At 43.4% G+C, this 16,336-nt stretch overlaps 1 protein-coding gene across 2 annotated transcripts in view; it reads right to left on the minus strand.

Annotated features, from left to right (window-relative positions):
* CREB3L2 (cAMP responsive element binding protein 3 like 2) overlaps nt 1-16,336 on the minus strand; it is a 63,841-nt gene that overhangs the window by 13,328 nt on the left and 34,177 nt on the right. Inside the window, exons 3-8 of one of the 2 annotated variants that reach the window (XM_085049514.1) lie at nt 8,353-8,519; nt 6,951-7,038; nt 5,050-5,228; nt 4,232-4,378; nt 2,954-3,012; nt 1,770-1,838 (exon numbers count right to left, since the gene is read on the minus strand). In XM_085049514.1, the coding sequence (XP_084905640.1) occupies nt 1,770-1,838; nt 2,954-3,012; nt 4,232-4,378; nt 5,050-5,228; nt 6,951-7,038; nt 8,353-8,519 (709 nt within the window). Of the gene's footprint in view, nt 1-1,769; nt 1,839-2,953; nt 3,013-4,231; nt 4,379-5,049; nt 5,232-6,950; nt 7,039-8,352; nt 8,520-16,336 lie in introns of both variants that reach the window. The other variant, XM_085049515.1, reaches the window with a different exon arrangement.

The raw sequence follows: 16,336 nt of genomic DNA on the forward strand, positions 1-16,336 counted from the left end.
GAAATGAGACATTTTGAATTCATTGTAGGATGTGGATAATGTACATTAAACCAGGGCCTGGAACCATTCTCTGAATGAGACAGTTGCACAATTAGACAGTAAATAAGAAAAGCAGATTTTTGGAATTAAGGTGACAAAACCCATAATATGGCATGTTACGAAACTTTTTTGAAGTTTGATGAAAGCAGGCACTTTTACAAATTTTTTCAGTACTTCACTTGTAAGACTTAGCATATTTTAGACACAGCTGATACCTAAATAGCCAAAACAGCATTGCCATGAATTACAAGAATTCCTGTGCAGAAGGACCAACATCTGCTTCTCTGCAAGAGATTACAGATCAATACCAATCCTATTGCAGAGGGAAGGAAACAATGCAACTCACCCCACACAGCCAAAGTATGAAGGATTTGGAGATAATACCACTTACCTAAAATTTTTTAGAGCATTTAGCATGGAAGAATTAAGATAATCAAGTAATAGATAAGATGCTAAAAGTCCTTTCTGAAAGGATGGACAATACCAACAAAGCTGTTCTCATAAATGCACCCTCAACAACTCAGAGATGAAAACAGCAGGCCAAGTTTATTTTAATTGGGGAGAACAATGCCAAGGTTGACAAGGTTGTCCCCAAGTGGATAATCGACAGCTGCACCTTTTCTTAAGTTGGCTTTGGTACCTTCTGGGACAGACTCTGGGTGAGACATCCCTACAGAATAATTCCTGGTTCTTTTATGTCAAACCCTGGAGGACGATGTAAGTGGCACAGCACTGGCTTGGCTCCCTTCAAGCAAGCAGCAGATGTCTTTATGCATGAGCAGTGTGTGGGAGACACTCTCCAGCAAGTCACAGTGCTACAGGGTCTGGCTTCATGAAATTAGAGATTGGATCCAGAGATTAGAAACAACACATGCCACTCAATTAGCAATGCACTGGCTGCCAGACAAGCTCCAGGGCCATTTTCCATGATCGTGGGTCTTATCTTCAAAACCCAGCCTCCTCCCACACTGCAGTGTCACCATCATGTTCCATGGCAATATTCACCCATCACTTCAAATGCCTCTGACTGGAAAGTGTCAAGAGTGGGCTCATCTAGTACCTACTCATGGGAATTTGCCACACTGAGCACAAGCCAGGACTGACACTGCACTCTCAGCTCACATCCAATTAAAAGCTTAGCTGTTGAACGTTTTCTGCCATGTGTCCTTTGAAAAAGCCACCGCTGAGTCACCCATTTCTTCAGGAATGAGGAAGCAAGAAGGTGATTTTCCCCTCCTAAGGAAGGAGATTCTGGGGTGTGAGATGGTGAGAAGGGTGCACAATAATTGTGAAGACATCTAGTAGGGCAGAAGGAACTAACAACGGCTCTTGAGTTTCAGCACTGTAATTCCTGGAAGCATCATGTCCCAGGCTAAGGCTTCCTGGCAAAATGTCACGAAAAAAAGACAATTGGGAGAGCTGGACTGTAGTTGTTTGTTTCTTTTGTATTATTAATTACATTCCCTTGGGCAGTTGAAGAACTCAGACAAGTACTAAAAGGTTTCTCAAGCACACCAGAGGCTGGGGAAGCAGTTTAAGACATGACATCAAAACCCCCATGCTTTACATCCCACTTCAGTCACAATAAATGGCCTTCCACATCCTTCTCTGATGTGAACCCCTTTAGACACAGCTACTGCTCACAGTTCAGTTGATCTCTTAACCTCCAGATTTTCACTTTCCACTGTGATATCCTGCTGTGGTTTTGTCTGGTGATCTCCATATCTTACCTGTTAGTGTTCTCCAGGACTTCGACCTTCTTACGCAGCTCACTGTTTTCATTGGAGCAGGTCTCGACTCTGGAGGGAGCACAGTGAAAGAGAAACAGAAAACCATCAGTTTATTTACTCAAGTGATCGTAAAACAAGCCAAACTTGCTTTCTCTGAGAGCTCCAGGATCTTGCCCACATTTAAAGAAACATTACACCAATGAACTTTAGTCATAATATTTAATCACATTTCATAGTGTGAAACACACAGCAAAAAAGCACCAGCTATCTGGAAAATGCCATGCTTCTGAAATCAGATCCTCAAATTCAAGTTTATGAGGGCTAATAAGCCAGAAGACTAAAGACAGAGCTCAAGACTGTCCCAAGATACTACCCATTTCCACACTGTCCCTGGAAATCCCCAAACTAAAGGAGATTGTCATATAAGATGGCATGTAAGAGGTCCAAGTAAAATATGTGACTCCTAAGAAGACAAACAGGACCATCCTGAATAGCTTCAAGAAGGAAAAAGGAAATAGCCTTGATATCTGGTATGCATGAGGTAGAATTTCACAAGAGTAACTCTGAGGAAGCGAGACAGAGCTATGAAAAGACAAGAAAAAAAATGGAAATTACATCAAGGATATTACCAAAGATGGTACAAGGGTTTTAACAGAACCATCTGGTGAATTGCATAAGAGTAATACTAGAATATTCATCTCCTGGAAGAAGGATTCATTTGGGATATAAATCACTAACTGGGGGTTTGGCTCCTGCTTGCTAAGGGAACTCGAAGGGTCACATGCTATTTCCCTGAGTCCTGCTTATTTTCCCAGGCAGTCCTGACTCACCCACTTCCTACTTCTGTTTTCATCTGCAAAGAAGACAGAATATACTCTCTCTGGATCCATCTTTCCCTGTCCACTAGGCCAACACAGTTGCCTGAGGTAAAGGCCAACAGCAGCTGGGTCTTGCCTAATTGAAGGTGCAAAGTGTTTGCTGGCATGTCAGAGATCTGCTGCAGGCAGGCACAGTCCTGACCCTGACAAGCAGCTGCCAGCAGCAGCATCTTTTCTCAGTCACTGCCACGAGATGGCAGCTGGCACTCTGTGCATGGAACTGTCCCAGCAGCCACAGCTGGATCCCTTCCCAGGCCCACTGCTCCTGCTATTGGCCGGCTGGAAACAGGAAGGAGGCTGGCTTACTTTTTTTCCAGACTGTCCATGTATTCTTTCTTTTTTCTTCTACTTTCCTGGGCAGAGATCTGAAAAAAACCCGGGGGAAAACACTAAATATTTGCATAGAAAACAAAAGCATCAGAGATGATTTATTAAACTGGTAGAAAGCCCCAATGTTATTAGATTCAAACCTCTTTCTTGTTCTCATTTCTATTCCTGGCAAGCAAAACACTGACTTAAACTATTTCCACATTCTGAAGCAAGATTCTTTCTCTCAGTCACACAAAAAAAACCCCATCCCCTGCTAACCTTAAAAAGTGAATCAGATTAATTTGGAGAGAATATCCCAGGACAAACAGTAAAAGATGATCCCAGGACAACACCATGTATCTGGGAGAGGAAAAGCCCAGGAATGTATTAGAAAGCAGCTTTGCAGAGACGTGGGGTCCTGATGAACAAGTCAAACATCTGTCAGCAGTGCTGGAAAAGCAGCCAACCCATCCTGGATCTGCATCCAGGAGATTGTAGGTAGTGTGACCCTCAGCAACCTACTCTAAACTGACCCTGCTTTCCAGGGGTTTGACCAAAGGACCTCCAGATTCCCCCTGCAATATAAATGACTCTTGATTTTATGTAAGTGGTATACAAAATGCACAAGACCACTTCAAAAAATTTTGAAAAAACACATTACAAGTCCAAATTCCAATTTAGAGGGGACAAATGTCTCTGCAAATCCAGTAGCAGAATATAGTAACCACTAAAGATGTGCTAAAATCCCCTAGAAAAAGTGAGCTGGCCAGGTCTGGAAAAAATTGCACTCTTCCCTATCTACTAGGCTCTTCCCCATATCTGGAAAAAAAAACCCAACAAACTTGTAGGGCATTTGGTAGCCTTGGTGTCAACTTTACAAGTCACTGAATTCAGTGACCAAAAGACTAATGCACTGAAATACAGTCATATTTTAAAACAGGCAACAGAAAAGAACACCTTCATCACTATGAAAAAAACACAGAGGTCTTTGCCTACCATAAGAGTAGGATTATACTGATTTTTAAATGAAGCCAAGCCACAGCAACTTGATACCCTGTCTGCTAAATACTCTGTTGTTAATGGGTTCAGGTAAATACCTACACTGAGGCACACTCACAGGGCAGACAATTTGATGGATGCATTTAGGAACATAGAAAAGCATTTTTTTTAAAGACAACTTACAGCATTCAACAGCACCACAGACCATTACTGCAGAATTCTGCAGTATTTTTAAAAATGAACTAGGAACTAGCCAGCAAAGTTACTAACATTTACCTTGTTTTTTATTTTCCTGCGGATTTTCTTTAGAACTTTCTCCTCTGCTTTTGTCAGGGGCAGTTTGGTGGGGATTGGGTAGCCCTCTGCTATCAGTGTCCTCTTCTCCTCCTCTGTCAGGATGAGTGGCCCAGTCCCCTGCAATTTCTTCAAGGGTCACAGAAAGAAGATTATATAAACCAGTAAGTGCACACAGTCCTAGAAGAAAAGGTTGTTAGGGAAGACAGGCAGCAGATTTGCAATTCAGAGGAGACCAGGGCTACTAGAACAACAGCCTCTTGCCATTGTGGATGTGTGGAAGACCTTTTAGGTAACTCCCATTCAGAGTTTGAACCTCTGGGACAGGATTCCCTCCAAGCAGTTGTTCTTGGCCCTGCTTTGTACACACAGTGCAACAGTAAAACTGTCTTTGGCTCAAACAGGGAAAAGAGACACATGAGAAAAACAGCACTGGAAATCCCTCCCTAAAGATCACCACTTGCTAAGGACATGACAAGAGGACAGATGCAGATCTACCAGAGACAGCTCAACCCAGCAGGGCTGAGCCCTAAGGCAAAACACAGTTCCTGATGGGATAAACCTAACAACACCAGTGAACCCTGTCTCAACTTAGAGGGGAGGCACATGCTGTTCTCTGTGGGAACAGAACAGACCAGCGAGCAAGAATTACTGGATCTGCAGTTTTGACCAGGACGAATTTATCTAAACAACAACAGAAAGTTAGCAAATCTCTGTCAAAACCAGTAATTAAAAAAAAAAAAAGAAAAAAAAAAAAAAAAGAGGCATAGATAAATGGTGAGAAAGCCAGCTCAACTTACATGTGGGGCAGTCAGGAGAGGGGAATTGGAGAGCACTGAAGCTGTGCGCGACGCAACTTTGGCCGTGGCTTGGAGCTGGATGGGGCTGGAGGGAGGCAGGGATCGAGCTGGGCTCTGCCCTCCTTCAGAGTCACTGCCGTGGCTGCTGGGAGGGGTGGGAGGCAAGTGCAGGGGATCCACTGCTAAATGGCAAGAGAGACAGAACGGAACACGAGGTTGGAAGGCGTCAATCTGAATCGCCACCGCGCGGTTTCCAAGACTAGAAATGTCTGCTAAAAAAATGGATCGAGCAAAAGTGGCAACTTGGAAGATGCTGGGAGCATGCAGGTCTCCAAAGATGGAATGAAATGCAGCAGCTATCTTTAGGTTTGACAGACAAAACAGGGCTCTGTGCATATGCTCCAGTCACTTCTACCTACACTTCAGCTTCTTCTTCAAATGCTTTGAGGTTTATGTATAATGTAAAGGACAAGCTCCCTGCTCCTGGGAAACCACATTAACAGAGGAGCTCTGAGCCAGCAGACTTTCTCTCCAAAAACAATAGTATTTTCTAACTTTGCTGTGGATTAAACAATTTGCCAGTATTTTTCAAGGGAAGGGATCACATCCAAGGTGTTACATGATCAGGAAGGAGAGAAAGACCTCCTAAGGACGTGGTTTGGCACGGCTGAGAAGTGACTGACAACCTAGTGACAGCAAATGCTGCAATGCACTGATGGAGCAGGAGCAGCACAGGCAGCCAGCACAGGAACCTCTCTCACCTTGTCCATCCAGGGCCATAAGATAACTTTATTGCAGCCAAAAAAACCAGAATTAGCAGGCAAAGTGCTGCTCATGACCAAATGGTTCTGGACCAAAACAACCCATGTCTCACCTACTCTTATTGCATGGACCATTTAGCAGATGTTCAAAACAGCCACAACTAAGTAATTTTTTTTTTCTCTGAGCTAAATTTGCAGCAATTAAATTTTGAAGTAGGAAGATACAGGGCTAATTTGCACCTTCCACTTCTGTTATGCTTTGCAGATTTGAGCTGAAAAGACCAAATGGGTGGTGAGGGAGGATGGAAGAAAAATAGTAATAAAAAAAGCTATAATATTCTTTTTGTCTCACATCTTAGCTCCTGCATTTGCCAGAAGAAGCAACATATTTGGAAAACAGAAAGGCCCTTAATCCCAGAAACTGAGCAAACAAATCTACACCCTGGGATGAGATACAGCCTCCCTTTATCCACCTGCTGCATCATTTGTTTCTCTCCCTAGAGCAGTACTACTTACCTACAGAAATGAACTCACTGACAGAATATCAAGTGTTTCTAACTGAAGTACAGTTATGTGCTCAGATTTCACACCACATATTTGGCTCTTCCTAAGTTTTCTTGGCTTTAATTGTGCTTAGCTTGCAGGGCAGGGATCTTTGCTCCTCCTTCCACATTTTACAAAGAGATGACAGTTGTTCTTAAAGCGAATATGCTACAAACAGATTCACCTAATTTTTATTTTCATGTAACTCACATCCCTGCCTTTGCATCATAGGTTAACAGTAAAGTTTCCTCTCTCAGTTAAGTCTCCTCAAATTGATTTCTCTTCTATCCTAAATAATCCTATATTTGAAAAATTCAAGCTCCCTTCAGTACAATCATTAATACCCTGCAGACAAAAAGGGATCATTGTCTTTGTGATGAAGAAAGGGGGGTAAAAGAAAGAAAAAAAAAAAACCCACATAAAGGCTCAGAGAGACTCTGACTTTTCAACAGCCTGAGCTGAATCCCTAGAAAAGAACAGCTTCAGCCTAAAGACTAACACAGTGAACAAGGAATCCAAATATTTAATCAGGGTACAGTCCATTTATTGTGCTTTCTGGTCATCTCCCCCTACATTTTTGTTTGCTATTTAACAGACCTTCCTTAGAAGAGAGGTTCAGGAACTGATCCACTTCATGGGGCTCCAGTTTAATCTCTGGAAGAACTTTCTGGGTCAGTGGTTTCATCTAGAAAAGAGAAATTAACAGCATGAAAACCTAGAGTACACATCTCAAAAATCTTAATAGAAGGACACAAGGATTACTTCTCCATAAATGGAGAGGTTTCCTCTCCTCCTGCTCTGCCCAGGCAAAGCTTTAACTGCTTCACACAGTTTGCTAAACCAGGCTACAGAGAATACTGACTGCTCCCACTATGGCTTTTCTTACTACTATATTTAGCTAAAATAAAAGATTACGCCTCAGAGATGACATTTCAGACTGAAAGCTAACATGCAACCCACTCAAATTACTTCTCTTAGCAACAGAGCTGCTGCTAGGATTTGCTGGGCTGCGTGGTGTGTTTGAGCAAGGACAGAAACACCCCTGGGAGCTGGGGAGAGCCTGGAAAAGGCCATTGTCATCAGGAAGCAAGAGCAAGGTGCCACTCAGTGCTCTGTTTGTAAATTGTGGCACCCAAGCTTCAGCAGGACTATGGACTGGGAACAGCACATTCAAGCTAGGGGAGAATTAGGGGAAACTTGTGCTTCACTTTTTCGGTTTCTCATAAAATAATTTCTGTTGCCCATAATTCTGATCCACATCCAAGTGGAAACATTTATTTTCAGCATATATCAACTCCCTCCAGCCTGGACTGACACTGCATCCTGGGGATTGACAACAGCCATGCTTCTTCCTCCCCTGGCTGGAGACCCTGGTGAGCCACCAGCTGCTGCAGTTCATTCTACTGAACCCAACCACAGCCAAACAAAGCTCTTTAGGATGCCCACTGGCTGCTCCAGCTGTGGTCAGAAAGGCATCACAAAGCTCCTTGTGAGGCTGGTTGGTCCTGGAAGCAGCAGCAGCTTGAAATGTCAAAGCTTCACAGATCTGGCAAAAGTAACTTTGCAGGCAAACAGGGAAACTGTCCAGTCAATCCAAAAAAGGAGTCTTGCTCTGATTAGGGGTAGGCACAGAAGCATTAAAGCAAGTTCTTATGAAAGACACTCAGCTTGTCACAGGCTTGATAGAGCAAATGGATTAGTCAGTTCAGGTGCAACTGGTTCATTAGAAACTATTCAAATATTTCTAAAAACCCAAGAGCCCCAGGCTTTGGGGCTAGCACAGCAAAGTTGTACACCCAACCATTACGAGGTGAAAACACAGAAGAGCTTTGAAACACAAGCTCTCCCTGCAGCAGTGCAACACCAGCAAACATTAAAAACCATTAAAGCAGACTGCAGTGTGCACCCTGAACTGCCAGGCTTTGGCACCAAGGAGGCTACAGGGTATGCAGCTTTAGGAGAACCTAATTGTGCAGAGAGAATAGAAAGTGTGCAGTACCAGGACATCTGTCTGTAGCTCAGGCTGTTCCCCCTCCAGCGACGTGGCTGTGACGGTGAGACTGCCTGAGGGAGCAAGGCCTGATGTCTCACACAGCCCTGGCTCAGTCTTTATTGATGCTGGAGTAAACTCTGTAGCCAGACACCATTCCTCGTTTTCCAGGTCACCTGCCAGGGAAGGAAATTGGACACCACGTGTTTAGACCAGAGACAGAAAGACTACAAATGAAAATAATGTCATTCCTCCTCCAGAGTAGGGAAACAAACACAGAGGAGATTTTAGTCTATCAACAAAACTCTGCCCTTACCATTCAGCTCTCAGTCACTGCAGACAACATGGCATTTCAGTGCTGTAACCTAATCCTAGCCCCAGGATACACAGAGGAGCAGCGAGGAAAGACACAGAGCACTAATCACTGTACACTGCTGAAAGCTGCTAATGCGTAGCAGAACAAGACTAAACAAGCCACTGGGTAAAGCAGCCATGTCCCAAACAGGCTAATGCCTGCTGACTCAGTTTTATTCCTCCTTCTAGAGATAGCCTTTAGCCAGACTTCTGCTTCTTCTACTGCTTGCAGTCAGCAAATAGCTCAAATGGTGAGATTATCCTTTTAAGAACAAAGTATTTGTCACACCCTTAACTTAATATTTTTTTCCCCCAAGGATTCATTTGGTAAGTGCAGAAGAGGATATAGGCTTTGATGATTTCACAGGAGCACGAGAGCCATGGTGATCATGCTAATTTCCTGCACAGAGCCTCTGGGAAGTCACAGCACAAGATGCATATTTCAACTGGCAGCAATGAAAAGTGCATCTCATGTCGGCAGAATTATCCCCTAACTCCACTTATTGAAAGCTCACTAGTCAGGAGAAAGCCATGCAACTTTTTTCTAGACAAAGCTGAAAGGTTTGCCCGGCACTGTCAAGAACTGGAAGAAGGTTGGCATGGTAAGTTTAGCTTTCCATTTCCATTCCATTTCCACTTGCTGAAAAAGGACTCATTTCCCTAGGTCTGACGTATGATAGAGGACCACAAACTTGGAAACACTCAACATTTACAACAATTCCACAAGGCTATTAACAACCCCTTTTAAAAACACAAAACAATCAAATGCATTTTTGGCAGTTGCCATTCTGCCTTAGAAAACTTCCCATTCCAGCTGCTAGACTTTAGTCATGTATGTTCTTTCCTGCTGCAGGAGAATATCCAACACCAACTGCATCCCTACAGCATGGGGCACAGTCCAGCTCATCAGCAGTTGTGAGAGGCATATCCACTAAATCAAGCAGCTGGAATCTGAGGGCAAATATAAGAAAATGAAGGCAAATAAAAGAAAAAGAGTTCTGAACTTTCTTTCAAAGCTTCTTCTACCTCCATACAGATGATTTACTGCATACACGAAATTAAAACAGAGAGAGCAAGCACACAGACTGTAGGGCTAGTAAACAGCAACAGAGCTTTGAATTAACAGAGCTTTTGAATTAACTGCATGCTGCACCAACATCCTGGGAGGTTGCCTGGCTGTGGCTGTGGCACCAGCATTCTGCAAGGCTGCACAAAACCCTTCATTCACATCTGAGTGTATCAAACTGGTGAGATGTCAGCAGAGTTCAGCTGCAAACAGGTAACAAAAATAAGAGTGGTAACAAAAATGAGAGTGGGCTCACAGCCCCTGGGCTGCTGGGTGTCCTGGCAGTTAAGACCACACAGGCACTGGGCAGAGCTGGGTGCCTGGAAGAAGGGAGAAGAATGTACATCCCCAGTGCTGGTAATTACTCTGTGGTGGGACTTAACCTCCCCCACTGGCAAGGAAGGAGGTAATTTGAGTAAAGGCACACCAAGGAATTAAAAATGAAAAGTACGTATCCTGTAATCAGAAGCTCAAGAACGGCAAGCCCAGCTCTGCCAGATTTAACTGCAGAGCAAGGGCTAAACACCATATTTAAGTTTCTGGAGAGCTCACTCCCAAAGCTTCCTGGGAAATGCAAAAAAAGCAAAAATAGAAATATTTATGAAAAAAAAAAAAAAAAAAGAGGTAGGCTTGTCTAAATATTAACTCAGGAGAGAGAACATTGCTCTCTTTCAACCCTCCCTGAGCCTCTCTACTCACAAACACAAAAGTGCAGCTCCCTCCCAGCTGGCTGTGTATCCATCATTCAGGTAATACCTTTAAAGCCATATCTGCCTGGAAATCCCGAATCTCTTGGTAAATGCAACTTTTAAATGACTATTTGGATAACCTGTGTCAAAACTGGCCCCATATCATGTTGTGCAGAGCCTCTCTTTGCTGCCTCTTGCTCCTCTGGGTCAAGCTGTGCCTGTGGCAGCACTTGTGAAGCCTATGGATAAATGAGAGCTACTACTGAAGCTATTAGTGAAGCCAGTAATTAGCCCTAAATTTTCTCAGATTTGTACAATCAGGCAAGTAGAAGAGAAATCTAGACATAGGTGACCAGTAAAGAACAGGGCACATCCTCCAAGGTTGCATTTATGATGTTTATCACCTCTCATCCCCAGACTCATCAAGAATATTCAGCTGCTCTAAGACAGCAAGATATGCTGGCCTTCAGCTGGGCACTTCACTCCTCTGGAATCCATCATTTTACTCCTCTGGAAGCCGAGTTTGCTGATTAACCTGACATCCCTGCCATCACCACTTAGATCTGCATAAACTGCTCAGAGTTATTTTAGGCTTTAAAGCCAGTCTGACCAGTTTGTGGGGTTACAGATGGTTTCCAGCAACAGCAATACACTGCATTGAACACTGAGATAATTCTGAAGAACTGCATCTGGCACTTTTTTTGACACTGCCTCTTACAATGCATGGTGACAGCTGTCATTCCAGATGAGCAATCCTGTGAAAGGAAGGGATGGAGGGCTGGGCAAATCTCACCTTGATGCTCTCCTCCCGCTTTTTCCAAGTCTCTGTTAGGCATTCACAACCAGGATCAGTGGGTGTTGTGCTACAAGTTATTCTTTTCACACATTCTATTTTCTGAAGTCACCAACAACCTCTTCTCTGCTCCAAGGACATGTCCCACTCTCCTTTCTCCTGTTCCTGAGCACATTATCTGAAAATCATTCTTAGTTTATTCTTGTAATAGTTCCTTAGCATCTGAGTCTACTCTGCCAAGCACTGTACTAGCAGGGCAAAGTGGCAACCCTTCTCCCAAAGCCCTCGAGAATGCAGCACAAAACCAGAAAAATTTAGGCAAAGAGGAACTAGGGAGCAGGATAATGGATTAGTGATCATACAGAGATGTAGGCACACCCTCCAAGACAAAGAGTATTTCTGATAGAACTGAATTCTGGTAGCTGAGAATGCTGAACTCCAACACCACTACCTCTTCCCCTCTCTCCTTGGGGAGGTGAGAGCCCACGTTATTCATGGACAAACAGTTCCTCTTACAGATTTTCCAGATGGCATTTCCCCTCCCAGCACACACACACACTCCCACCGCAAATAATGAAACCAAAGCCCTCAGAACTGCTGTGACAAAAGAGATACTGTTTGACTACCAAACATTGGGGTCCTTTTTCAAGTGCCAGGAAGGGAAAATTAAATAAAAGAGGCAGAGATGAGCAGCAGTGATACACAATAATCACAATGCATAACAGAAATAGCTTTCTTCATAACAAATTATCATCGTTCATATTGGCATCTCCTCTTTGAGTGGCTCAGAGTCCATCTAAAAACCACAGATAATTTGTTTCACTATCAAAGTTATTAAGACAGAAACAAAGACATCACCTTTATATATAACATGGTACAGACTGACGTGGTTGCTGGATTTACAGCTCTGAAGTTGGATACCATTAAATATCCTATATAACATTATGATTTCTTTTTTTTTTAAGGTTTATGAAAGTTATCCACAGAAGCCCTGCAGTCAAACAAAACAGTTCTCTCTCTCAGGTCTGGATTTTTCTCCTCACACCCCCTGTGGATGCTGTGAAGGCAGATCTCTATTATGGCTTCAACACACATGAAATGGACTTGATGCTCACAGTGCATAACTAAGTGAGCACAAGCTGTCAGTGCCACACTACAGAAAAAATGAGATCACTGGTTTCACAAACAGCAGGACTGGAAGTGGGAGGAGTATTCCCATAACATGCATCAGCAGGGAAACTATTCCTTGGAAATCAGTTCCTGTAGTCACTTGACAAAGAGTTCTGAAAAGGAACTGCAAATGTTCCTGTATGGAGAAAGGCACAGCAATAGCTGAAGGTCCACAAGATTCCACCTAGGGGGAAACACCAAAAAAGTGCAGTTCATTTAGGCTGAATCCAAGCAGAAATCAAGAGGGAACTTAATCACAGCCTACAAACACCCAGGGAAAGAGGTTTCAGAGTTCTTTAAAAGCTACAAAAGCTATAATGAGATCTCATCTATGTGGAACTGGAAGCTAAAGGAGGCCAGAGTGCAAATAAAGCTGACAATTATCAACAGTAACCATAAATAAATGCCTCTAAATCAAAACTGTAATTTTTCAGACATGCTGCTGCTCAAGTAGGAGTTCCAGGGTTGATGCAGAGTGACCTACTGAGATTGTGGAGCTTGGAAATACAAAAGTTCCAAAGTCTTCTCATACTTTAGTGTGAATTTAGCTGCTCTCCTACAGAGTTGCTCTTACACAGAGCAATGCTTTCAGATACATGGTGAGATTTTTGGGGACTGGATTTTTGGACTGGATGATCGTGATGGGTCCCTTCCAACTCAACATATTCTATGATTTTATGACTTTAAAACTGTAGATGGTGACAAGGATTGACTGCTACCTTCCATATAAAAATCACCCAAATACAGGCCATTCCCACTAAATGGTTTTCTCCTCACTTCCTAAATAAACACACAAAAGACAAAAAATGACACAGAAAAAATGTTGCAGGAATGTGCTCTCAAAAATTACCAGTATGCCTTTGACAGCAACTTTTGAAAGCACAAGTGAATTTCTTTGTTCATTTCCATTTTCTTTAACATCAGGGCAGAGGTGATTCCCATTTTCATTGTTCAGATTAGACTGATTCAGCAGGAGAAAAACAGAAGCAGGACATTGTTTCTCTCTGTATAAAGGCTACATAAAAAACCCCCAAAATTAGGATATGTAATACAATCTCCTATAAATAATAAAACTATTATGACTCACATATACACCATACATACACCATATTATGTGTGTGCACACATATTAATAAATTTAGGATTTATGAAGAACAACCTGAGCCTCAAGTCCAGAGGTGCCTCTATGCAAAGAGACAGCAAATAACAGATTTTACTGCTTGTGAACTCCACACCTAAGCAAGAGTTTTCATGCACATAGCCCTGCCTGAAATGAGGGCTGGATTTATTGCTGAAGGGCTATTTGCACTGGAGAAGTGGGAAGTCATTTTTTTTAGGGGTTTTGTTTGGTTCTTTTGGGTGTCTTATTTGTTTGTGTTTTTCTTTTTCAAGCCATGCAGGGAGATGGACTTGGAGTTTAAAAGTTGAAAAAGGAAATTCAAGTTTTAAAAGCACATTACAGAAAAGCAAAACCTCAGCAGTAAAAAACCCAACAACAATGCAGGTTACAGTGTGGGGCCAGCCTCAGTTTTGGCACAGCTAGGAGTAAAACAGAAACACACCATTCCAGCCATCAGTCAACCCTTCAGCCAAGACAAGCCTCTTCAAATCCCAAAGTAACTTCAAAGCATTCCTGAGCAGGAGAGCAGCAACAGGAGGGGCAGGTGGGGACTCAGACTAGTCCCAGAAGCAGAGCCCTTAGGGGACAGGGAAAGGAATGCACACAGTGCACCACCTGGACACAACCTGAGGAGAGACCATCCACTGTCTGCCCTGTCAGGCTCACAAAGTCAAAAACACCAGCAAAATCAAGCATACACCCACCTGAAACACTCCCAGCACTTGGGCTGATCTCAGAGGATGAAGAGCCCCAGAGAGATGCTGCAGGCTCTGCTTTCACATTGCACAGCAAGCCCCAGTGTTACCTGTGCTCAGCTGTCACCTATGGAGCTCACAGGTCCAAAACAAGGCACAGTCACTACCCTAGTGCTTGTGCCTGCAGCTGACAAGATCAAGCATGGGAGGGCAGGGAAGCAGCCTGCATCTCAAGCCACAAGGAGGATAACCCTAGCCCCTGCTAAAACTTGAGTCTTGCCTTGTTCCTGGCTCTGGTCCCCTTTATAAAAGGCTGCAGACACTGGAAAATTGAAGACAACAGAAAATTAAGCTTCTCTCCCTATTTGTTTACAACTGTCTGAGGTGAATCTGTGCCCCAACAGGCTGTGACCTCCCTCACCCATCCAGCCCTATTCTCAGTGTCTCCTCCCAGCTTCCTGCACTCTCAAGAGCACTTCCCACTTCACAACTAACCCACTGTCCTTCTCCACAGCCACTCTGCAGATGTTTCAAAAACCCCAGGGCTCAAAACTAGACAGCAGAAAGCTGGTAGGAGAGAGGTGGCAGTGCAGCTGGTGTGGATAGTTGGTATACAGAACATAGTTGGTCCTTTTTCGTGTTGCAGCCCAAATTCCTCCCCAGGCAATGTGCCTTACCACTTCAGGCAAACAAAAGTGATCAGCCAGCTGCAAGCAGGCAGGTCAAGCTTATAAATCTCCCTCCCTCTAGTATCTTTAAAGTTTATGCAAAATTCAATCTAAGAATAGATTCTCATCATGAGGAGAAACCAAATAACTAAATGCCACATGTCTTGTACACATGTGCTTTAAACCTGACACCTTCAGAGACCTCACACTAGCAACAGGCTGCAAGAATACAAAAAGGTTATTCTGTGCAAAGCTGGGGAAATTGCCCCAGTGCAGTGAAGTCAGGAGAGTGAGTAAGTGGGGAAAACCAGTGTTTGGACCTTGATTTTATGGATATATAAATGTGTTCTCATCTGGAACTTAACAGGACTTCTCAGAAAAGTTAAACCCAGGCTTATGAGTTTCCCAGGTTTTACATTTCTAGCTCTTTTTAGAAAAACTTTATATAAGATTTACAATTACAGGAATAGGTCAATTCAGCAGCTGCAGAAAATGCAGTAATGGCCAGGTAGTGGCCAGCAAGAAACAGCTCACAGCAGAAGTTACTTCTTCCCCTGCAGGAGTGGGCAGGCAAATGGGCCACACACACAGGGTCCTGCAGAATCATGAAGCCTCACCATGGAAAAAGCATGAAAACACTACTGGTGAGCTGGAAGAGCCCACCAATCTGCCCAGTGCAGTAATTTGGAGAATGCAGAATTTTTGGACATTTTATATATGTCTCTCAGCCCCTGCCACTCCACTGAAGCTCTCCCAGTTCCCCAGCAGCAGAGGATCCTGCTGGAGCACATGGAGCTCCCCCTCCACACCCTGAGCTATCTGGACCCCAAAGGACACTGGTGCCCCCAGTATCTGTCCCTTCCTCCACCAAGGGGACTGGCTTTCATCAAAGCTGTCAGGAGCACTGTGTGCCTTCACCATCTCACAACAGAGATGCTTTCAACCTCCAGAGTCAAACCCTGCAGTACTGCCATCCACAAAATCCTCTTTTCCTGCTCTCACAGATCCAAGGAATGAAAAAATCATCAGGGTGGTGCCTTTGAATATCAGAAAGCCAGGTTAACTCTAACACTGCAATTTCCTTAAGTATTTCTCTGAGCTTTAGTGTTTTGAAGTCAATAGGTACGGAAAAGTCATGAGCATAATTCTGGGGTTAAGATTAAATAAAATCCACCAAGAACAACTCCTCCTCCTCCTCCTCTCTTATGAAACACTCTGCAGAGTGAACAGAAGATGAAATGTTTTCCATTCATTTTCTATTTTTAAAACCACTTGTTAATGTTTCTTGGCTTTTTAAAACATCATTTGACTACAGCTCTGTTACAGTGGTCTCAGCAGTATGAATTTCTTCAGGAATTTTCCCCAAAGGAAACTCCCCTCACTTTTAGCCTAGTTTGAAGCTTCTCCCTATTAACTTCCAGAAAAGCTTGTTTTCTGA

The sequence above is a fragment of the Lichenostomus cassidix genome, chromosome 1Ab (assembly GCF_008360975.1).
Source record: "Lichenostomus cassidix isolate B80296 chromosome 1Ab, HeHo_3.0, whole genome shotgun sequence".
NCBI lineage: Eukaryota > Metazoa > Chordata > Aves > Passeriformes > Meliphagidae > Lichenostomus > Lichenostomus cassidix.